Source organism: Macrotis lagotis, chromosome X, assembly GCF_037893015.1.
Source record: "Macrotis lagotis isolate mMagLag1 chromosome X, bilby.v1.9.chrom.fasta, whole genome shotgun sequence".
Classification (NCBI taxonomy): Eukaryota; Metazoa; Chordata; class Mammalia; order Peramelemorphia; family Peramelidae; genus Macrotis; species Macrotis lagotis.
Genome location: NC_133666.1, coordinates 697,431,623 through 697,456,611, shown reverse-complemented (window position 1 = coordinate 697,456,611; position 24,989 = coordinate 697,431,623). Strand labels below are relative to the sequence as shown.

Genomic DNA, 24,989 nt, shown 5'->3' with positions numbered 1-24,989 from the left:
TCTCTGAACATCTTTAACTGAATGAACCATAAAACTAACTTTGACATGGGCTGAAAACAGTGAGACCGGGGGGGGGGGGGGGGGGGGGGGGGGGGGCAAAAATGGCCTCACAACAATTTATTCCAATAACTTGACCTATCCTTCTCAAATGAACTGAAGGCCTTCTCATATTGGAGGCAGCAAGCCCAAGCCAAGACTAATGCAAACTGCTTCACAAATCTGATCTCCTTTGCACCTCAAAGCCTTGAGAGTTGGTACCATTTCTCCCCATTTTCAAGAAGAGGGAAACTAAAGCTGAGGGGGAAGGGACTAGTCGAGGGCAGCCAGTGGGTATATGGGGTTGGATTCACACTGAGATCTCCTGGGCCCCAGGCTTGGCCTCTAGCCACTGCAGCTCAAGAAATTCCCATCATTCCCAGGCTAACTTGGAGGTTGAGCTTCTCATTGGGACTTTGTGAGATTCCAGAAGAGTGGCATCCTTTCCATCCCCACCAAATAGACCAAATACAGACCCACAGACACAAATAGTGGAGGCAGAACGGCAGGGCTTTCCTGGGCACCCTGAGCAGGTCAGAAAGGGTCAGTGAGCTCTCAATGACAGAGGTTCCTTTTCTTCATCGGCCTCATCTACACATTGGGAGCTAACTATATTCCAATTATTATAATCATGCCTGAAAGCACACATACCTGACTTTTTTCAAACTCCTGAATCCTAGCTAATGCTCAGCTGGCTTCTTTTCTGTTCTTCATCCTGGTCCTTCTAGTTCCAGGTTGCAAATCAGCTACAGATGCTACCCCATCCCAACCACCGAGCTTTGTCAATGGCCCCAGGCTTGCTTCTCTTCTCAAGTGGGGCATTTCTGCCTGTGCTACTAGCCCCAGCCTCGTTTTTCAGTTCTGACACTAGAGTGTCCTAAGGCCCTGCCCTTGCAGGGAAGGGAACATTCTTTTCTGGAGCCCAAGGAGCAGGGCTCCCACTTTCATTCTCCAAGTTCTATTCCTGGAGGCCTCACCCAGCTTTTCCCAGCAGCCCACCCCTATCCCACCTCAAGCTTCTCTCTGGCTGCAGAGAACCCCACCATCTGCCCTGTCCTTCAAGCCCTCTTTCAACCTCCTCAACTCCTACAGGCCATCTCATTTCTGCAGTCTTCTATCAGCTGCTCTTTGTGTGGGTCTCATCTCCTTTCACCAAAAGCACCACAACTGCCTCCTCTAGCTTCCCGACCCACTCTCCACACCACTGCCTGCCTTTGCTATCTTCAGGTCATGTTTCCACCCCACACTTTCAGGGGTTCCCCAGGGTCTACTGAATTTAGTATAAATTCCAGATCCTGAGGCCCTCCACCATGCTCCACCCACCTTCCCAGTCTTTTCCTGCCAAAGCCTTCATCTGGTCAAAGGAGGCCACTCAGGGGACTCTGTCTCCATCCATTGCCTGCTCCACACCTAGTGGGGGCTTGGTTGAACTCTCTCTCCCTTTTCCTTCCAGACAGACCTCAAGAGCCAACACCTGGGCTCCTTCCTTCCCTACAGTCTCCTGGACCAATCCCAGAATCTGCTGGCATTGACTCACTCGCCCAAGTACCACAGACTTGGAAGCTCAGGCATTTTTTGCTCATGTTTGAAAAGCAATACATTCTACAATACACTCCCCAGTGAAGACGAGGCAGCTTCTAATTTAGAGATGGATTTCAGAAGTGAATTTGTAACTCCTTTGTTTGGAATGCTGAAAACAATTTTCTTCTTCTAAATGATGTTCTAAATGGTAGGTAGGTTCCCCAGCTACCTTGCCAAAGTAGGATTATGTCGAGATAGAACTAAAAATTTACATTTCAATGCCAACTTGGTAGAAACCTGTGGATCTTTGGAGTTCCCACTGCCACTGACCAGTCAAGCAGCAGCCTCCAACTCCCAAATGGGACCTGATCAGCCTCCTTCCTGCAGGTGCCTTTCAGGGCTCTTCTTAACTATGGGATCATTTGTCTCCTGAATGAACCCCAGGTTCCTTCCAAACCACACAAATACATGAACAATAATGTGCCTGCCACATGAAATCATCAGAACCAGAGCCTTCATGAACTACAATTGCTTTGAAAGAATGAGAAACAGAATTAAAAGGTTAAAAATTGTTTTGACATGTAACTGGGGAATAATAGAAATTTTTTAAAAATGAGAAAAAGCCAAATAAAGTAGAACTTCAGGTAGTTCAAGACACACCAGAAAAGACCCCTCACTACCAAATACTTTATAAAATTATGAGAAAAAACAATTTAAAATTCCTCTTAAAAAGTTCAAAGCAGTATGCTAGGAGATCAGAAAATGGGAAGGAGGTGGAAAGAGTCTGGCTCTGCTCAGGGAGTTTATCATCGGCAAGGGAGACTAAGCTATCAAGAATCAGATTCAACAATCAAGGAATCAAATGTATTTTTATGATCCAACATGCATCTGCCCCACTCCTGTTTTCAACCTGGCATGCTTAGCAGATCCAAGTCTTTGAAATAATCATCTAAGCTAACTAAAAAGACAAGATGATTGGACACATGTGGGGGGGGAGGTGCCTAAAGAGCAGAGCCATATGGGGCTGGGAGGGCAAGCCTGAGTTTCCTTTCAGACAATCAATCAACCCTGCCCATCAGGCAGCTGGCAAGGTAAGAGGGTGCTAAGGAAAGAGGTCAGCACCAGAGACAAGGATGTGGGAACTACCAGAGCTTTGGCCGTCGTGAAAGCAGGAAGAATGCTGAAGGCAAATGGAACTAACACTTTTCCCCAGCCTCTGGAGCCACTGCTCTCCCGGCTGTGGAACTTCCAAAGTGGGGGTATCCAATGAAAGGACAGTCACTGCTTAAAGCCAGAAGGAACCTTAGTGATCATTGAGTCTTCGGTCTGTAGATGAGCAAACAGAATGAGAGCACCCCTCAATAGTCCCCCCATGCTAGCATCAAGGATGTCTTTAACATTTGACTGCCGACATCCCTAGCTATATACATGACTTAAAGGGAGGCTCCCAGCTGAGATGCCTTTCCATGACCAAAGGGAAAGCAATAAGCATTTCTCTATGGAAATAAGTGATATTCTTATCTCCATTTTACAAGTGAAGGCAACTGGAGCAAACAGACTTGGGGGGGGGGGGGCACACACATAAAAATTAGGGTCTTCCAGACTCCACTGGGTGGACTACCTCTAAAGATGCCTCTAACAAGAAATGGATTCTTTGTTCACAAAGTCCTTACCCCTTCTCCCAAAACACTAAAAAGCCTCCCCATAGTTCAACCTCTCATCATCTCTCACCTGAACTATATCTGGCCTCCCTGTCTGAAAGGCCTTCCTCTTTGTAATCTTTTTCTTCTTTTTCCCTTTTTAAAATTTTTTTTTTTGTTTAAGGCAATAGGATTAAGTAACTTGCCCAAAGTCACACAGCTAGGTAATTAAGTGCCTGAGTGCAGATTTGAACTCAGGTCCTCCTGACACCAGAGCCGGTGCTCTATCCACTGCACCACCTAGCTGCCCCAAGGTTTTCCTTTAAAATAAAATAAGATACCCTTAAAATGGGAATCTAAATTTTTTTTATAAAAACTCCTTTAGGTTTATACAGCATTTTCATATTTTTTGTCTAGACCCCTTTTAAAAATAAACTGAGGATCAAGAGAGGGAAAGCTAGGTGGCACAGTGGATAAAGCACTGGCATTGGAGACAGGAGGACCTGAGTTCAAATCCAGTCTCAAGACACATACTTGTTTAGCTATGTGACTTTGGGCAAGTTACCTCCATTTTCTTGCAAAAAAAAAAAAGTATGACTTTGGGGCACCTAGGTACCCCTGGGGCACCTGGGACATTGTAAATGCTCCATAAATGGATCCTGATTGATTTGCACAAAATCCTACAGCTCAGGATGGGAGATGTAGAAGAGCCAGAAACAAAACATGGATCTACATCTATAATGTCTGAGGAGGAGAGAATAGAGCAGTGGAGAGGGAATGGCCTGGGCTCAGTATGGGCTAGCTGGGAGGGGGAGCTGGAGGAGACGATCAGATGACTGATCCACAAGCAACCCTGGAAGGGACAGAGAGCCAATGGAAGTTATGGAGCACAGCTAGGACTGGCACAGCGGAGCCTGGTGGCTGGGGTGGAAGAAGGTCAGGAATGGTTCTGAAACCTTCTCAAAAAAATCCCCTAGATAGGGGTGGCTAGGTGGCGCAGTGGATAGAGTGCCAGCCCTGGAGTCAAGAGGACCTGAGTTCACATTCTACCTCAGACATTTAATAATTACCTAGCTGTGTGATCTTGGGCAAGTCACTTAATCCCATCGCCTTAAATAAATAAATAAATGGATGAATGAATGAATGAATAAATAAATAAATAAATAAATAAATAAATAAATGGGTGATCCCCTAGGAGGGATTCCAGCAGACAATCTATTAGAGGAGATGAACTGGCCCACTGGGGCAGTGCCCACCACACAGCGACAAACCACTTCCCCCACAACTTCCTTCACCGACCCTCCCAACAAGCCAGAGACCTAGGGGAGAGCCAGCTTTGTGACAGATGAGGAACTTGGCCCAGAGGGGAAGTGGTTTGCTTAAACCAATGAAAAGACATCAAGGGAGGGAGGAGCCCTGGTAATCTTTGGGTGGTTATTCATCTTAGAAGAGACCCAAAGGCGGGGCAGCTAGGTGGCACAGTGGATAGAGCACTGGCCTTGGAGTCAGGAGTCCCTGAGTTCAAATCCAGCCTCAGACACTTAATAATTACCTAGCCGTGTGGCCTTCGGCAAGCCACTTAACCCCCTTGCCTTGCAAAAAACTAAGAAGAGGCCCAAAGGGGCATCAAGTCAATTAAGGCTCAGGTAGAATCAGGGGAGTCAGGGGGAGCAGCTGGCTCTTTCTGATTCTAGAAGCAGAAGCTTCAGGGGGAAGTGGCTACTCAACTGAAGGGAAAATTTGTCAACAATGAGAGCTATCCCAAAATGCAAGGAAAATGGGATTCCATTCACCAGAGCTCTTGGGGCCTCCCAAGCTGGAGGGCCACGTGGGCAGGCTCTGCTGAAGGGAGCACCATGAGCATCTGCTCAGTGGTACTCCTGCTCTCACCCTGGGCTCCTGACCCACTGGCTGTCGATTCTTGTTCCTCCCTTCACCATCTAATCTCTGTCTGTCTGTCTGTCTCTCTCGCGCTTGTTCTCTCTCTCTCTCTCTCTCTCTCTCTCTCTCTCTCTCTCTCTCTCTTTCTCTCCCCCATTTTAAGGGAATCCTTGGGGCAGCTAGGTGGCAGAATGGATAGAGCACCAGCCCTAGAGTCAGGAGGATCTGAGTTCAAATCTGGACTCAGATGCTTAATAATTTAATTACCTAGGAAATGCTGTCACAAGGTGCTGTCTCCCCTCCCTCCCTCTCACACATAGGCATCTGGCCTTCTCTCCTCTCCACAGCCTCCCCATAGTTAGCCTTTCTTTTTTCATCTCAACTACATCGGCCCTCCCTGTCTCAAGCCTCTCCTTTTTCAAAGCTAGTTTCTGCACAGCTGCCCAAAGACTTTTTCAAAGACTTCTATTCAACAAACCACAGAGGCCCTCCATTACCTCCAGGATCAAACTTCATTTCATTTTTATATTATAAAATACAGAATTATTAGTTCAACACTAGAGGCAGACAATTTATAAGTAACATATACATACTGGAGAAACCAGATGCTCCAATTTTTTTTTATTATGTTTTTACTGTTGGGGTGGACCATCCAAAAAGAACCTGGTGTAGACCAAGTTCTCTATGCAAAAGATGAGGACATTGGGAGGGAAGGGGTTTCAAGCCAGATGCAAGTCAGAGGCACCCAGAAAGATACTTTGCTAAGAGAGCAGAAAGGTACAGACAAGAAACAACCATTGAGCCATCAGGGAAAGCCTCTGCCTAGTTCAAGAAACAGGGAGGATAAAACCTTTTGCTTCTGGAACCTCAATCCAAAGTCATGACAACCCCAGGGTCCAGAGTCAAGAAGTGTCTGGCCTCAGACACTTCCTAGCTGTGTGACCCTGGCCAGTCCTGTCACCTGTTGGACTCAGTTTCCTCATCTGCAAACAAGGATCATAATAACAGCAATATTCTGAAGCTCTGAGCACAGAGCCTATCACACATTCTTAATCATACCCACACCCACTGATAGGAGCCCCTTGAGGGTCCCCCTCCAGATCACAAGTCATAGTCGTATCACCAACAAATCTTAAGTATTTTCCTCTCTCAGGCACTGTTACCATCACTGGAGTGGAGAGCAGGGATGAGGGAGTGAGACTAAAGGGGATCACATTTATAATACAAAGCCTAGGAGTTCACCCCAAAGGGTTTCTGTTTAAAGTAGGGAATGTTGGTGAGGAGAAGAGGACACTGGGAGCTGGCCCAGGAACTGAGGAAGGAGGTGAGCCTGCCAATGGAGAAGGGTGCTGACCAGAGGCGAGGAGGCTGGTCAGCACCTCCAAAACTCCCAGCCTGGACAAGCGAGGCAGTCCCACCAGAAACCTCCCAACCTCTGAGGAGGGATTCTATGAGAGGCCCTGGATCCCAACCTCCCCCCCACTTTACAGATGAGGAAACCGAGCCAAGGAAGTGCTGTCACAAAGCAGGAAATGCAGGTTTGAACCCTGGGTCCTCTTCCCTGCATTAATGCCAATCCACCAAGAACTTCCCGGAGTAGCAGCAAGGGCTGGGATGTGCAAGAGAGGATTCATGAGATCGATGGGAGGACAGAGGGGGAGCACAAGCAGAGTTTTGAGTTCTTCTCTGATGCCAGACTAAAAGACTTCTTCCAATGTCTCTTTCCTCCCATTACTCCTCTGCCCAAAGGCCTTCAGGGAGACTCAAGCCCCCCCCCCCCAAGTCTGGATCCAACCAACTGAACATCCCCATCTGCTCTCACTTATAAAAGGGCCCACAAGCCAGGGTGTGTGCCAGGTGACAGCGACAGACAGAACCAACAGCCCCTGCCCTCCAGAAGCTGGCATTCTCCTGAGTGACAGGAATGAGTGGAGAACTAAGAGCAACCCCATTTGTGGAGGGAGAGAAAATGAGCACAGCAAGCGTCTACTTGTTGTTCAGTTCTCTTTCAGTCCTGTCTGACTCTCCATTACCTCGTCTGGAATGTCTTGGCAGAGACTGGAGGACTTTGCCATTTCCTTCTCCAGCTCAATGAATGACAGGTGAGCAAACTGAGGCCAATGGGGGAAGTGATTTGCCCAGGGTCACTCAGCTAGGAAGTGTCTGAGGCTGGATTTGAACTCAGGTAGAAGGGTCTTCCTGACTCCAACCTAGCATTCTACCTACTGTGGGGCCCCAGAGCTGGTGAGTTCTTAGCTCAGCTTTAACTTAAAGTGTCCATGGACAGATTGCAGGGGTTCCACCTTACTTTGTAATCCTGTGTATCTTATTTATTTGGAAACATTTTAGGGAACCCCAGTTTTGCTGATTCCCTGGGGGGTACGTGACATGGAAAATGGCTTCTCATGGGAAGTAGCCCAGGAGACAATGTGTGTGGGGGGGGGGGAAACAGGCATTGGAGACATCCCCCAAACACCTATCTTCTCTTTGAACCACACAGTAACAGTAACAATTCAGGATTATGGAGAATCCCCTCTGCCCTTTCTCTGATGAAAAAGAAACCACTCATGCCAATTCTGGACAGCTCCGATTCTGGGCAAGTTTTTCCATCTATCAAATTGAAGTCTTCCCCTCTCTAGACTGTCCAGCTTTGAAAGCACTTTATACCTTTCTTCACAACAACCCATTTTACAGAAGAAGAAGCTAGGAGGGGGAGGAGTGACTTGCCCCAGGTTACACAGCTAACTAAATGTTGGGAGTCAGAATTTGAATCCTGTTTTTCAGAAGCCTACTCCACTACTCCAAACTGAGGGGCAAAGAAGTGAAAGTGACTGGTCCAAGGTCATAGCTTTTGGCAGAACTTGTATTCACTATCCACATGACCTCCTGACAGCTGCCTAGCAATAGCATTCACTGGAACTTCTCCATTATGTCTAATTTCTATGCTGAAATACATTAAACGCTTCTCCAAGCTTGCTGTCCCATGCTCTTGCTTCGCTCAGGGGCCTGGTCCTGTGTTATGGAGCAGAATACACATGTGACAAATGTTTGGCAACTGGATGAATGAATGGGAGCCCAATCCAACGTCTCAGAAAAACTGGGCCACCATGAAGTCAACTCTAGGCCTGGCCCTTTCCTCCCCAAAGCCAAAGTAAGCCTTCCTACTGGAGGTAGCACCTTCAAAACAGATGGCCAACCTAAGCTGACTTCCCCAAAAGAAAAATGATCCACTAATCCTATTTCCTTTTGGAATCATCTTCTATGGGGGAAAAAAATCCTGATTCCCTCATTTTCTTCATCAGTAAGATGGGGGTCCTAATAGCACCTTACTTCCCAAGTTGTCATGAGCATCAAAGGGATAATAATTCTCAGAAGCTTTAGCCTGGGCCCTGCATACAGTGAGGGCTTTATTCTTGTGGTTCTTGTTATTTATATTATTTCTCTCAAGACCCAGGAGCCAAAGGGGCCCAAAGGAATGAAGGCAGTGCAGCAATGGGGAGCCAGAAAAAAATGGCTTTGGGTCGTGGCATCGGCCCTCACTTGGACAAGCCAAAAGACTCACTGCTGCTCCCCCTGGACCATCATTCCCTCATTTATACTCCAGCGGTTTCCTTTTCTCTCTAGGTTCCAATAAAATAAACACCCTGTCCAATTTGGGGCTCAAAGGATAGGCCAGGCTTGGACAGTACCCTCAATTCTTTGCTACCTTCCTTCACAAACATTTGATTCAATTCAACTGGATTGCTTAATTTTCTCAAACATGACATTATATTCCATCTTCTTTCCTACCTTTTGCCCTGTCTCTAATGCCTAGAATGCCTTTCTTCCTCACCTCTGTCTTTAATTTCTTGAATCTCTTCAAATTTCCTTGTATCTCCTCTCTAGAAATCTAGAGGTATCCAACTTGTCCCTAGTGCAAGGGCCCAAACCCCGCCTGGTACACCCTAGGAACTAGACAAAGGACTTAATTGACTGTAAAGCCCAATAGAAATGCTAGCATTGTAGGTAAATGACCACCCTTGGCAGAGCCCAGGCCCACCCAGAATAACTCCAGGTGGAAAGAGCAGATTTGCTTTCCCAGTAGGATTCCAGATTCTCAGAACCTGTCCTCACCTCCCCCTGCTGGGGGTGGGACTGCCGGCCTCCAGCCTCTCCCCATCTAATCCATCCTGCCTATAGCAGAAGGCTCACTCCTTCTTCCTGTCTCCTCTCTCCCTTCATGACCTGCTGGTCACTTTCTAGGGTTAGTGCCTCCTGCACTTCCCTTCCCTCCAGGATTCAATAATGAGAGCCCTCCCACAGGTCAAACCCAACCTTCTCCCAGAGGCTTGGTCCAGGCCCTTCCTCCAAGCCTCTACTATGAGCACTTTCCTTCTGACATGATTATACAGATATGTATTTATCCAGGCTGTCTCCTCATTGGGGACCAGAGAAGGATGGTTTGTATATCCAGTTCTTAGAACAGGGCCAGGCCTGTTCGGCAAATGCTAGGTGACTGACACTCCAATTCACTGGCTCTTAGATGATTAGGAAATCTGTAAAACAAAGTTCAGGAAATCAAAGGAAAGAAATGTGACTGAGTCCAAGCCTGGCCTCTCTTTTGAGCCCTCAGACTAAGATCTTCTCTTCTATCAGTCAGGAAAAATAGAAGAGGTCCTGTGCTAGCTTTGGGGGGCACAACATGAAGCTACAGCTTACTTTTCACAATGGGAAGGTAACCTGTGCACACACTAGTGTACAATAAAGTATGCTGGAAGGGGAGGGCAAAGAATAGGCATCTGGAGCTCTGCTTAAGTCTAGAAGGACAATTTTCAGAAGTGAGAAGGAGGAGAGAAGAGGAATTCTAGGTATGGAAAAGAGGAAAAGATGGTGTGTTTTCTGGGAGGTCCAGCAGGAGCAGCTTGGCTGACCACAAGAGGGACACAGGTGATGGGGAGGTAGAATCAGGAGAACCCAGGTGTGGAGGAAAAGTGCTGCTCAGAGAGGCAGGAGTCCATGGGAGGAGTCATGGTAACCTGGGCAAGTCATTTCCAACCTTTGAACCTCAAGGCTTCTTGTTGTACTATCCGGCAATTCTATTCTACAACAGTACATGGATGTGCACATCAAAAACCCACAGCAAGGCAGCAAAGTATGGGAGAAGAACTGAGCCGAGGGAAAGTTGGCAGATCCTCATTTAGCATCAAATGAAACAAAGGTCACAGTGGACCTGGCAATCACTTCTCTCCGGCCGAGCTCAATCAAGGGTGCAAAACTCTCGGGAGTAACTCACACCAAAGAAATCCATTAAATCCTAAGTCAGGACACCCCAGTCCTGGCATAAATACTTAGCTATTTTTGAGAAGACTGGTTTGGGACTTGGGTGCCCTGGACCCCAGCTCTGCTGAGAGTTCACTATGTAATGCTGCCCGAGAACTGAACTTCCTCAGAACTTGGCTTCCTGAACATGAATCAAAATCAAGATGGAGGCTGGACTCAATTTAAAATTCTAACATTTTAATGAACAATTAACCACAAATGTTTCTCTAGTACCTGAAGTTTCAAAAGCACTCTCCCCTCCCCCAGCAACCTTCAGAATCAGTTAACAGATGAACTATTAGCCTATTTTACAGATGAACAAAAAAAATTAGTGTTGGATTTGGGCAGCTAGGAGGTGCCCCTGGCACAGAGTTCCAGGCCTGAAGTCCAACCTCAGACACTTCTTAGCTGTGTGACCCTGGGCAAGTCACTTAACCCTGACTGTCTCCCATCTAGGGCCATCTCTTGTTATCTTGATTCCTATCAAGCCACTGGACCCAGATGACTCTGGAGGAGAAAGTGAGGCTGGGGACTTAGCATAGCCCTCCCCACCCAATCCAATTCACATGCATGCCATGGCAACACCTCCCTGATGTCATGGTCTTTGAGAACAAAGGACAGATATCAGCAATCAAGTTTAAGGGCAAAGTGGACAGGGCAATGAGCGGGAAGCCATTCTACTTTGGGGGACTTCATCGCTGGGCTTGGAAAACTGCAGAATCACCCACCCATCTTGCACAATTTGCCAAGAAAAGCATCTGGCCAACTTTACCATAACGTGTGTGAACTAAAACTCGACTCAATCCATACTTACTAAGGGCCTACAATGCAAGCCAGTGTGCTAAGGCCAGGGGGACAAAGGCAGAAAGCCAAACTATCTGGGCCCTCTGAGACCTTTCTTTCTACAGAAAGGATGCATAAGTGTCATTTATTTTAAGTTGTTATTCAAATAATGAACATTTGAAGAGAGTAAAGCAGGGGACTTTATTGGCTGCTGTTTGTTAGCAGGTGCTTTTTTAGACCCATTTGATAAAGAGGAATCTGATTAGTTTTAAGGTTTGCAAAGCATTTTGCAAATATGAAGTCATTTTAACTTCATAACAAGCCTTCAAAATACTATTAACCCCATTTTACATTTAAGGAAACAGGCAAAAGGACTGGTGCACGGTCATCTGGCTTCTAAGTATTTTAGGCTGACTTAAACTCAGATCTGCTTGACTCCAGGCCCAGCTCAGTGCTCTCCCATCACTTCCCTAGTCCAAGTTCCATATTCACTACACCTATCCATTTATACCCCACTGCCTCTCCAACTCAGGCCCAAGTTAGAATCAAATATCCCAGTCCATAAGAAATGAAAGCTTCTCAGCTTTTAACCACATCAAACACAAAGAGAAGGTGTCTTTCAACTGACCCCCATGCCCTAACCCCAAATGCTGAATCAACTGTTTTCCTTGGTAGAGTCAGCAAAGATTTCAGAATGAATGGAGGAAGCCTTCTCTAAGAAGCTGCAAAGGAGGGCGGCTTTCATTCAAGTCACTGCCTCAACACAAGAAAATGCAGAGCAGGGAGGTTGAAGATTTATTTGGCCTCAACCCAAGAGCGTGTTACACAAAGGTTAACATAACTGTGCAGAAACACGGAAAGACTTCGATGAGACGTGCAAACGTCAGTAGAATGAGGACAAGAGCTGTGGCCTGCACAAGCCCCCTAGACTACCTACAACTGCCTCAGCATAAAGACATAAAACAGCAGAGGTTGTAGATCCTCTCTGGGGCACAAATCAAAAGATGTCCTGTTTGTCTGTTCATTTAAGTCAAATCTAAATGGAAGGTTTTAGCCCACAATCCATGTTTTTGGATTGTCTTTGTTAACAGTTAAATTTACTAGGTTTGTGTTTGGAAGTTTTCTTCTAAAGGACAGCCCAGGTGGAAAAGATCAAATGTGGAATCGAAAACAGACCCAGCAACAGAATGATTTCCAAGGCCCGGCCCAGTCCAGGGCTGGGAGCGGATCCTCAGGCAGGTGGTCACTGATGAGTTCTGAAAGCCACCTGCCCCAATCAATGTAATCCTGGAGCCCCAAGTACTAGGGCTCCAACATAGCCGCGTGCCTGGGAGCACCAGCTCTTAAAGAGAGACACAACACATCCCTGGAGATGGGGGGGGGGGGGCACTGTATACTGGTTTCATGCACTGGTATCAGAAATTCCTGTCTCAGCCACAGAAAAGCCGCCAAGTGGGCCTGCCTCTGATGAGCTGGAGGTGACCTCAATGTCCAACAATGAGGGAATGCTTCACTAAATCCTGTGGGACATAAACATGATGAACTGAGAAGCATGAGGACTAGAAAGTCTTGAGAATCATTTACAAAAGAATGTAAAGTGAAAAGAAGCAGGAGCAGAGTACTGACACTAAAGATCCCACCACTAAAAATCTGGGGGGCAACTAGGCGGAGCAGTGGATAGAGCACTGGAGTCAGGAAGACCTGAGTTCAAATTCAACCTCAGATACAAGATAATAACTGCCTAGATGTGTGACCTTGGGTGAGTCACTTAACCCCATTGTCTTGCAAATCTCCCCCCAAAACTAGAGCAGTCTGCAAATATATTTTAGCCATCGAAATGAATCTATTTTAATGAAAATAATTGCTGAGTAGGTTTAACTAGTTGGTTGGATGCTTTAAGTTTTTAATAAACCATAAAAAAAGGTCAGATAAAAATTCCTTCATTGGGTTAATTAATAGGTAGTTCAATAGCATGGTAGATAAAGTGCTGGCTTGGGGTTAGGAAAACCTGGCTTCTAATACTGTCTCAAACACCTAATGACTATGTGACCCTAGGCAAGCTCTCTGAGCCTTAGTTTTCTAATCTGTAAAAATGGTGGCGATAATAATAGCACCCACCTCCCAGGGATGTTGTAAAATCAAATGAGATATTCTATGGATAACACTTGCCAAAGCTTCAGTGTAATATAAATGTTAGCAATTACAACTATCATCGTCATCCTCCTCCTCCTCCTCATTATTGTTATTATTATTAATGTTGTTGCTAATTACCTGAATTTACTGAAAATCAAGAACTAACTAGTCTTGGTTCTTGGGGGACTGAGTTACAAGAAATGAAATTCAGGCATACAATTTGTCAAGTTCCTTCCCTATGATAGGCCCTGAAGTAGGAAAGATATGGGAAAGTTGGGAGACTCAAAGACAAAACCCCATGTGTCTCCCTCTCACAGAGCTATGAATCTATTTGACATACTAATAGTCTACAAGGTACCCAAGAGATCGAGAGTACATGGAGATCAGGAGAGACTTTTTTTTAAATTTTTAGTTTTTGGCAATGGGGTTAAGTGACTTGCCCAAGGTCACTCAGCTAGGCAATTTAGGAGACATTTGATGGGGACCTTGAAAGGTGGGAACCTTGAAAGATGGGAAATAACTCATAAAAGAAGTATCACTGAGAGACCAACAGTGGCCGGGCCTTCTTTAAACAGACAAGCCAAGGTTCAGAGACGGTGGGTGTCCATAGTCACAAAGCTAAACCATCTAGTTCCCAAGCCCTACTGCCAAATTGAATCAATCAAGGGGTAAAGCTGTGGGCAACCAGCAATGAGGGGAAGACTACACTGGTTAGGCACCAAGCGTGTGAAGTGGGAACCATGTGAGCTGAGGCCTCACTCACTAGGAGCCAAGTGAAGGTAAGCCTTACTCTTTGGGCAAGAGGGCGAGGAGGAGTCACTTTGAGAGTAGCACAGTCACTCACTGGGCAATATGAAAACTATCCTGGCTGGGGGTGCAAAAGGAGTTGGGTGTGGAGAAAGCAGATGAAGGTAAGGAGTTCAGCTGGAAAATCATTAAAAAAAAGTAAAAGTAATGTTTTCGTGGTAGTAAAAAAACTGAAAACAAAATAGGTGCCTCTCAGATGGGGAAAGGCTGACACAAATAGTACTGCCACAAAAGAAACTGACTACAAAGCTCCAAAGAAATACAGAAAAAGATAGGAGAACCTATACTAGCAAGATGGCACCAGAATTTGGGAGAGAGAGGGAGAGAAAGGGGAAGGGAGAAAAGAGAAGAGGAAGGGGAGGCAAAGGATAGGGAAGGAGAAAGAAAAAGAGTGAGCAAAGAGAGAAAGGGGAAGGGACAGAAGCTATCCTATCAATAGGAAGGAACTGTCTGGAAAACTGGAAGGGCAGCTGGATCAATGAGGTGGATACAGAGTGCCCAGTCTGAAATCAGGAAGACTCCCTCTTTGTGAGTTCAAATCCAGCCTTGGATGCTTCCTAGCTGTTTGGCCCCGGGTCATCGCTTCATCCTGCTTGCCTCAGTTTCCTCATCTGTCAAATGAGCCAGAGATGGAAATGGCCAACCACTCCAGTACCTCTTCCAAGAAAACCCCCCACATGGGACACAACCAAAATGACTAAACAAGGATGACTGGTGGTTAGTGAGCACAGAGCTGTAGAACCTGAGCTGCCTGAGAGAGACCTTTCTTTAGACTCTCCTCTATCCCTACCAAAGGACAGAACTCAAAGGGCATCTGGTTTGGATTCAAAGGGTCCAACTTCACCATAACCTCTTCCAACTACCTGTGTGTCCTTGGGTTTTTGGTTTTCTCAAAGGCAAATGGGGTTCAGTGACTTGCCCAAGATCACACAGAAGTGTCTGAGGCCGCATTTGGACTCAGGTCCTCCTGACTCCAGGGCCCCTGGCCGCCTCTTGTGTGTCCTCGGGACTGGAACTCCGGGGACCTCAGCCTCAGTTTCCTCACTAGCAAAAAAGGGAGGGGGTCCTAGCAGAAAGGCCGCACAGTACAGACAAGCCGAGCAGCTGGGAAAGCTGAAGGCTGGAAGAAGCTGCTCCCGCAGCAAAGCCGGCTGCGCGCCCCGAGGCTCCTCGGCCGAGGCCCCTTTCCGCTCTCCCCGCTCGGGTTCCTTCGGATTCACCCTAAAACGCACCGCCTCCGACGGGGCGCCCGGGGAAGCCGGGGGAGCCTCCGTCACAGGGGGGGAGTGGCCCCCAGCAGGGCCGCTTCGGGCGCCCCGGTTTCGGTTTCCCGTCTGGCCCGGCTCCTCGGGGGGCCCCGGCCCGCGGCGGCCCGGCCTCTCCGGGACAAGGCGGGGGGCAGCCCGGGCCGCAGACAGGAGGAGGGGGCCTCGCCCACGACGGGGGTGCCCCAAGGACCCCCGGGGCCTCCCTGCGGGATGGGGGAGGGGCGAGGGGCGTCCCGAGGCCGGCGGCGGCGCCGGGGGGCGGGGGGGGGGGGCCCCGGGGAGCCCGAGCCCGCCTCCCTCGGCCCCGCCCCCGGCCCGGCCTGGGGCCCCCCGGGCCGCACGTGGGAGGGGCCCCGCGGGCGCGCCGCGGCCCCCCGGCCTCAGTTTCCAGCCCGGGGAGCGGCCGGATGCCCATCGGCCCGGCCCGGCCGGCGCCCGCCCCCTGCCCGCCGGGCCCGGGCCCCGGGGCGCGCCCGCCCCGCCGGGCCCGGGGGAGGGGGCCGGGGCCGCCTCGGGGCTCCGGGGGGCTCCGGGGGGCCGCCCCCCGCCCGCCGAGGCCCGGCCGCGGAGCCGCCTCACGGGGCGCCCGGAGGCCCGGCCGGGGCGAGGCCGGGGGGGGGGGGGGCCGGAGGGGGCCCGTGCGGGGGGCGCGGGCCCGGGGCCCGGCCGGGGGGGGGCGCGGAGCGGGGGGGGGGGCCGCCGCCGCCGCCGCCCCGACTCGGGCTGGGCCTCGGCCTCGGGCCCGGCCCGGCCCCGCGGAGCCGCCTTTACCTTCATCAGCCTCCTGCTGGCCGCCATCTTGGGTCTGGTGCTGCTGCCGTCCCACAATGCATCGCGGCCGCCGGGCGGCTCGAGCCCCTGCACTTCCTGCCGCGCGCGAGCGCCGAGAGGCGGGGCCGGGGCGGGGGCGGGGCGGGGCGGGGGAGGGGCGGGGCGGGGGGGGAGGGGAGGGGACTGGGGGGCCGGGGACTGGGGGGGCCGGGGCGGGGGGGAGGGGAGGGGACTGGGGGGCCGGGGACTGGGGGGGCCGGGGCTGGGGGGGCCAGGGCGGGGGAGAGGGGAGGGGACTGGGGGACCGGGGCGGGGGGGCCGGGGCTTGGGGGGCCGGGGGGGAGGGGAGGGGACTGGGGGGCCGGGGCGGGGGGGGCCGGGGCTGGGGGGCCTGGGGCGGGGGGCCCGGGCGGGGGGGGGGCCGGGGGGGAGGGGAGGGGACTGGGGGCCGGGGCGGGGGGGCCGGGGCGGGGGGGGGGGCCGGGGCTGGGGGGCCCGGGGCGGGGGAGAGGGGAGGGGACTGGGGGCCGGGGCGGGGGGGGGGCCGGGGGGGAGGGGAGGGGACTGGGGGGCCGGGGCTGGGGGGGCCGGGGCGGGGGGGAGGGGAGGGGACTGGGGGGCCCGGGGCGGGGGGGGAGGGGAGGGGACTGGGGGGCCGGGGCGGGGGGGCCGGGGGGAGGGGAGGGGACTGGGGGGCCCGGGGCGGGGGGGGCCGGGGCTGGGGGGCCCGGGACTGGGGGGGCCGGGGCTGGGGGGCCGGGGACTGGGGGGCCCGGGGCGGGGCGGCCGGGGCTGGGGAGCCCGGGACTGGGGGGGCCCGGGGACTGGGGGCCGGGGCGGGAAGAGCTGGGCTGGGGGGCCCGGGGCAGGAGGAGGGGCAGGGGAAGGGGGCCCGGGGCGTGGAACAGCCCCAAAGGTCAAACCGTGACTTGATGAGGAGCCCCCCCCACGGGAGGAAACTGAGGTCCCCAAGAGGGGAGGGAGAGGGGGATTCAGGGGAAGGGGCTGCCGCAGGGCCTCAGACCCCGGGCCTCGGTTTCTCGCCTCCCCCAGCCCCTGCAGGCTCCATTGAGACCCTATCTGTCCCTTGCACCCGGCGGGCATCACACACACATCACACATCACACCTGGCCTCGCCGGGCCCCCAAGAGCCGGGCAGCGCCCGGGGCCCACCCTCCGGCCGGCCGGCCGGGCCTCGCGTTCCCGGCTTGATCTTGGGGTGAGGATGGGCCCAGACGGCGCCCCTTCCCCAGCAGGCCTGGCTCAGCTCCAGAAGAAAGAGAGGAGGGGGCCCCTGAGAAGCCCCCGGGGGTCAGAAGGGGGAACCCACCCCTACCCCACCCCAGGAAGATGGTCACACACCTGGCAGAGAGCAGAAGAAACTGAGGCAAAGGAGACAGCAAAGGCCCCGCGTTCTAGTCCGCCCGAGCCTGGCTCACAGCTTCTCTGATTGGGTTCCCCACCCCCGGGGCTACTTTCACGAGAGTTTTTGTTACACAACGTGGACGCGGCGCACTGCTCCTCGGTTCGGGTTGGTAAAGGCGCCAACTAGTCAACCGACAAGGGTTTATTGAGCCGCTCCTGGGTTCCAGAGCAGTGTGCTAAGTGATGGGGGTACGAAGGAAGGCGCCGAGACATGGCCTCCTGCCCGCCAGGAGCTTACTTTCCTGTTGGGGAACCCACGCACGCGTGAGCCACTAGGTGGAGCTGCAATGGATAGAGTACTGGACCAGAATCAGAAAAACTTGAGTGAGTTCAAATCCGGCCTCAGACACGTCCTTGCTGTGTGACCCTGGGCAAGTCACTTCGCATTGCTGGTTCCCGATTTTCATCTGTCAAATGAACTGGAGAAGGAAATGGAAAACCACTCTGGTATCTTTGCCAAGAAAATCTCAAGTCAGGTCACAGAAATTTGGACATGACTGAAAAATGACTGGACACCACGGGGACAAGCAGAAAGACAGAGATAGATGGATATAGAGAGAAAGAGACAGAGACAAAGACATAGATCGAGACAGACAGGGCAGGCATTCCTGAAGCTTTTCTAATGTGAAAGGTGAGGAGATCACTGCCACCTTTTGAGACTTGGACCCCAGCAAGGAAATAGGATAAAGTCAGAGTTGGCCTATCAGCCCCAAGAGCCTGGACTAGAGCCTGAGAGCTTGGTGGGGAGGAGAGGAAGATGGTGGCATCAGTAGATGAAACAGTAAGGAGCCAGCCAGAAAGTCCATGCCTCTTCTGATCCCCAGCAGCCACCTTCCCTCCAAATGGATCTTGGAAGTTTTATATTTTCCTATCTCCCTTGGCTAGACTGTAAGCTTCTAGAGGGCAGGGACTGTTCCACTTTTGTCTGTTTCCTCCAGCCCCTCCCCAGCAGAGTATCAGTAAATGCCCACTCCAGGGTGACCCCACTAGAAGGCATCTTTCCCTCCTCTCTAGCCTAACTGTACTTTGTATTATTCCATCACACCTGCTTAGGGGGCATCCAGCCAGTGACCCCCCCCCCCCAAAGCAGCCAAGTCTCCTTCCAGTTGACTAATAGTTGAAAAGTTTCAGGACATTCAGGCAAAATCTGCCTCCTGCCACAGTGCCCCCCTTTGTTCCTGATTCTGCCTTCTGGGGTGAAGTCAAGCAAAGCTCACCCCTTTTCCTAGAGGCTGCCTTAGGAAGGCCTAGTCAGCCCAACCTGCCCAGGGGAAGGCTTCAGGCCAGGGCAGAATGACCTCTTGTTGAGGAAGCTAGGGGATTCCTGCTCAGGTTGGGTGTTCTTGAGGTCCCTGTCCATTTTGAGAATCAGTGACTGGATGAGGGAGATCTGCCCAACCTTGGGGCAAGAGCCCATGTAGGACTTAGTCATCTTTGGGCTTTGTTTATTTGCTTTTACCAGCAGTGACCTGGGCAGTGACTGATGGAAACTGAATGTAGATGGAGTTTCACAAAGTCATTTGTCATTGCTGGGGAGCTTCATTACACAAGCCATAGTTATCATGGGAATTTAGATAAGACTGGGTGACAAAAATGAGAACTTTCCTGGTCCACTCAAGTGCTGATACCTTCCTTTCCAAATCACTTTCCTCTCTCTCTCTCTCTGTCTCTCTGTCTCTCTGTCTCTCTGTCTCTCTCTCTCTCTCTCCCTCCCTCCTTTCTTTCTATCTCTTCCCTCTCTGTTTCAGTCTTTGTCTCTCTTCTTTCTTTCTCTCTCTCTTCTCTCTTTTTCTCTTTCTTTTCTCTTTTTTCTCTCTCATCTCTCTCTCTCCCCATCTCTATTCCTCTGACTCTTCTCTGTTTTCTTTCTCTTCTCTTTCTCTTCTTCATTCTCTCTTTTCTCTCTCATTCTTTTTTGTGGGTATATTTTATCTTCCCACTTATTTACCTAGTGTCACCCTCTTTAAAATAGAGGTTCTTTGTAGGCAGGGAATCTTGCCATTGTAGTTATCCCCAATTGTACCTAATCAATGGTAAGAAGAAATAAATGTTTGCTGACTTGATTTGCCTGAAGGAGAGAGAGGACCAATTATATCTGGAGTTGGGATAAGTGATGAGGCCACTTCCCAGAGGGGAGCAGTATAACTTAGAAATCAGATTTTAGGTAGCATGAATTTGTTCTGATGACTAGAGGAAGAAGGGCAAGAAAAGAGAGAGACAGAAAGTGAGGCATCCCAGGAACCAGGGGTTTGTCTAGATTGTTGGATGCTATCCAAAGAAGCCAAGAGGCAGGTGGGAGAAGGAGGAGGGAAGGATTAGGGGGAAAAGTGGAGGCTGCATGTGTCCAAGTCATAATTAAGGAAAGAAATGGATGATAACTAGAAGGGGAGCAGATTCAAGAAAAGGTCATTGGTGTGTGGTTGGGGGAGGATGGATGAATAAGCTAGAGGACACCTGTTCCTATCAGAGAGCCGAAGGAAGAGTACAGAAAAATGGAAGTGTAGAAGAGAAAAAAACACTAGGGATTCAGGAGAAAAATGGCGAATCTTTTGGTAATTCAAAGTTCCTAAGGCAATATTTGAGTTTCTTCAGTTCCTCCTTGGCTTTGAGCCTATAACTCAGGTGATTCACAACTCACCCTATGGGCAGTGGCATCTGGATTGGGCTTGATAAGCCAGCTGTCTAGGCTTTACCCACCTATTAGGAACAGAGAGGTAAAACTATACAAGCCAATTGAATTAATTGTGCTTTTTTTTCTTTTTTTGGTTTTTTTGCAAGGCAATCGTCCCCTTGACTTGCCCAAGGTCACCCAGCTAGATAATTATTAAGTGTCTGAGGCCAGATTTGAGCTCAGGTCATCTGGACTTCAGGGTCGGTACTTTATCCACTGTGCCATCCAGCCACCCCTAATTGTGCTTTTTTAAAAAAATAAATAACTGTATTAGAATGCCAAACTTCCATAGGCCAGGGCCTGGTTTTAGTAGAAGTAACAATAATAATTATAATATTGCCTTTTTTTAAGGTTGCATTGTTATTTAGTCCCTTCAGTCATATATAACTATTCATGACCCCATTTGATTTTTTTTTTTGGCAAAAGATACTGGAATAGTTTGCCATTTCCTCCTCCAGCTCAGTTGACAGATAAGGAAACAGATCCTGATTCCAGGCCCACTTGATATTCTAATATCTCATTTGATTCTCACATCAACCCTGGGAGGTAGGTGCTATTATCATCATCCACATTTTAGAGATAAGGAAACTGAGGCAGATAGTGATTAAGTAATTTAAAGGTTACACAGCCAGTAAGTTCTGAGGCAGAATTTGAACTCAAGTTTCCCTGACTCCAGGCCTGCTCCCTATCTATTGCACCACCTAGCTGTCTCTATTAAATGTTAATCTGGTTCTACCACAAAAAAGCACAGAACTAGCTCACTCTGAATTTTTCTTACAGGCAAAAAGCCTTCCAGAATTTGTGATCATCTTTGGACATCAGCCATTCAGGGCTTCAATCATTTAACTAGCTGTTCATATTGACTTCCTGAACATTCATTCAGGAAAAAATGCAGATATTCATTTAATCCTTGAGGGCAGGGTTTGGATCTTACTCAGCCAAATAGTCATCATAGCAACCAAGCAGACTCATGAATATTGCTCAATGAATATTTGCCTCATTTAATGGAATCCAATACAACAAGGGTGATCTCAACTTTAATTCTTCCAAGGCAGTGGTATTCACTGGCTTCTAGCCATCTATGACACTAGAAGAATATTGACGATGGGTTTTGTTTCAAGGAATGTTGTTTTATTAATAATATATAACAGACTAATGAACAAAAAAGGAAAATGACAATTGTTGGAAGGGCTGCGCGTTAATAGGCACACTAATGCCTAATTGGAGGAGTCTTGAAGTAGTCTAACCTTTCTAGAAATCAATTTGCAACTACTCCCAAAAAGGATACTAAATGAAACATTTCTTTGCCATAAGTATTATGTATTAAGTAGATACTTCAAAGAGATCAGAGAAAGTAGAAAAGAACCCATAGAGAAGAGCCCATAGATACAAAATGACCATAGCAACTCCTTTTAGAGTTTCAAGGATCTGGAAACTAAGTGGTTGCCCATCAATTGAGGGATAGTGTTACATGAATGTACAGGAATGTTATCGTCCTACACAAAAAGATGAACAGGGAAGCATCACAAAAAAATGAAGAGCACTTGTCAGTACAATGATGAGAGAAATGAGCAGAACTAGGAGAACTATTTATAAAATAATAACCACATTATAAAGATACATATAATATCCATAAGATACATCGCATTATAAAATGGCTTGGAACTGCTTAAGAATTCTGACCAAAATAATGACTTACTGATCAAAGATTATTATCTTCAATTTTTTTTAAAAAGTTGTGGGGGCAGCTAGGTGGTGCAGTGGATAAAGCACCAGCCCTGGAGTCAGGAGGACCTGGGTTCAAACCCAGCCCCAGACACTTAATAATGACCTAGCTGTGTGGCCTTGGGCAAGCCACTTAACCCCATTTGCCTTGCCAAAAAAAAAAAACTTTAAAAAATGCTAATTAAAAAAGTTGTGTACTACAAGATTTTGCTATCTCTAATATTTTATTTTTTTCCTCAAGGATGTGTTTTCTCTCTCAACACATTCAATTTTGATTAAGGTACAGCATGGAAACAAAAAAAATGACTCAAAAGGAGAGATGGAAAAGCATACTACCCCGCTATGGGCGGAGAACTGATAGATTCAGGATATAAAATGTTAACCATTGTGGGAAATTGTTTTGTTCAATTATATTTGTTATAAGAAGTTTTTCTTTTTTTTTCCACTGAGGGAAGGGGAGTATTGATAAGGTCCCCAATAAAATGAAAAGAAAAGAGAAACAGGATCATTAAAGCATGTTTGAAAAAAATGTACAGAAGAAAATTGAAGGAATACCAGAAGAAACTATCCTTCCAGCTCTGTAACACAAAGGAACATGTGAACTATAGCACAAGTCCAATGAAGAATTGTACAAGAAAAGAAACAAGATCCAATATAAAAGCATGAAAGTCATCTATATAGGTCAGTCACATCGTGATATCAAGGGATAGCCAGGATTCATTGCAAGATATGTGATATAGACAACAAATATCCTGAGTTCAAAGGACAATCAGATCACATGGGTCATAGGGTTCACCATGAAGAACTTGCATAATACACAAGATGTGGATGGATGGAAGGGTATGAACAGGAAAGTATGAGCAAAGGTTGGGAGGTGGGGAAAATACAAGGAGGATTCAGGTAAAATGTATGGAGTCTGGTTAAAGCAGAGGACTCATCCAGGAGGATTTTGAGAAAAAAGGTTTATCAGTTGCCCAGTCTTGTCATTTCTAACTCCAAAACTAACTCCTTTATATCCCCTTCTCACCCCCATACAACTATCCCCACCTCTAGTTCAGACCCTCATTATCTCTCCCCTAGATTATTTCCATAACCTTCTAACTAGTTTCCCTGGCTCAAATACTCCAATACAACCTTTTCCACTGGGCTGCCAGTGGGATTTTGGAGCTGAAAAGTGGGAAGAGAGGAAGGGAGCAGCATTCCTTCTAGATAGAAGCTCCCTGGAAGAAAGAATGGTTTTTCCTTCTCGAAGCCCAGAATATTGAGCTAACCAGAGGAAAGACAAGTGTTTTATTGATCCCCACCAGGACAGCAGAACCCAAGTTTAATACTGACTTGCTTGGTCCTGTAGATGTGAGAATTTACTATTCTGTAACTGACCTTGGAATTCCTATGATTTAGCCTGCTTGGTTGGTCAGTCACAGCTCCTTGCTTCTTCATTCTCATCCACCTCAGCCCTACAACTCCCAGTTCTCCATTCACTCCCTCCCTTTCCATTGTACCAAAGTTGTTCTATAAGTTGACTATCCCCTTCACCCCCAGGTATAGCCCCCAACTCCAAGTTGAGAACTGCTGACCAATTACTGGCCCAATCTCTGAATAGGGAAAGAAGAAATGGATTCTCCTAAAAAAAGAAAAGAAAAAGGAGGAGGAGGAAGACAAGAATCTCTTGGCTTTCTTTTATAGTCCAGCACCACAAGAGGATAGTTCCTCAGTCTCATAAAAAAGATGTCTAAGGGCATCCCCATACTCTCCATAAAAAGATGCCCTGATGCCCCAAAGGTTCGCCAGTCTGTAAGTCATCCAGTTCATCAGGGAATTCCTCAGATTAAAAACCCCACTCTCTTACACATATGACTTGGATCTCATGGCTACCCTATTTTAGAGATGAAGTAATTAAGCCCCAGGAGATTTCATGGCCCAGAACCTTAAAAAGCAAGTAATGCCAGAGACAGCATTTTCTTCCCAATTCCATTATGCTGTTTCTGAATAGTAAATAAATGTCTGGAGCTGCTGTGGGTTCCCCTAAAAAACTGCAACCTCATGGTGATGAACCTTTTAAGATTCAGCTGAGCTGGTCCTCAAAAAGCAGAACTTGGGTTTACTAGCTGTGACATATGATTGTGAGAGAGTATTATTGTCCTATAAGGATAATAATTTCTGAAAAATCAGGGAAAACTTACACAAACTGATTCAAAGTGAAGTGAGTAGAACAAGGAGAACATTGTATACAATAACAGCAACATTGTACAACGTAGAATTGTGAATGTCTTAGCTATCCTCAGCAAAACAATGACCCAAATGGGAATTCAGGGAAGCCTGGAAGAATTTGCAGGAACTGATGCTGAGCGAGATGAGCAGAACCAAAAAAATACTGTACACCCTAACAGCAACATGGGGGTGATGATCTTGATGGACTTGTTCATTGCATCAATGCAACAACCAGGGACAATTTTGGGAGAATACCATCTGTATCCAGAGGAAGAATTGGGGAGTTTGAACAAAGATCAAGGACTAGTACCTTTAATTTTTTAAAAAACTGACATCTTATTATGTAATTTTGTATCTCTTATACTTTATGTTTCTTCCTTAAGGATATGATCTCTCTCTCTCATCACATTCAACTGAGATCAATGTATACCATGGAAACAATGTAAAGACGAACAGACTGCCTTCTGTGGGGGGTGGGGGGAGGGAAGAAAGATGAGGGGGAAATTGTAAAACTCAAAATAAATAAAATCCTTCTTTAAAAAAAGACCCAAAATAATCCCAAAGGACTCATGTTAAAGTATGCTATCAACCTCCAGAGGAAGAGTTGATAATGTACAGACTGAAGAATGCTATTTTTTCACTTTTCTTTCTTCATCCTTCTTTATTTGAATTTTCTTTTACAAAATGATTATTATGGAAACATTTTACATGATTGCACATATCTAACCTATATCTGATTGCTTATCATCTCAGAGAAGGGGAAGGAATAGAATTTGGAACTCAAAATTTAAAAAACAAATTTTTTGAAACAGTTTTAAC

At 48.3% G+C, this 24,989-nt stretch overlaps 1 protein-coding gene across 1 annotated transcript in view; it reads right to left on the bottom strand.

The window, feature by feature from the left end:
- Positions 1-16,238, bottom strand: part of UBE2L3 (ubiquitin conjugating enzyme E2 L3) — a 53,565-nt gene extending 37,327 nt beyond the window's left edge. The window contains exon 1 of the mRNA XM_074206591.1: positions 16,139-16,238. Coding sequence (XP_074062692.1) covers positions 16,139-16,165 — 27 coding nt within the window. The 5' untranslated portion in view covers positions 16,166-16,238. The remainder of the gene's footprint in view (positions 1-16,138) is intronic.
- Between the last annotated feature and the right edge of the window lie 8,751 nt (positions 16,239-24,989).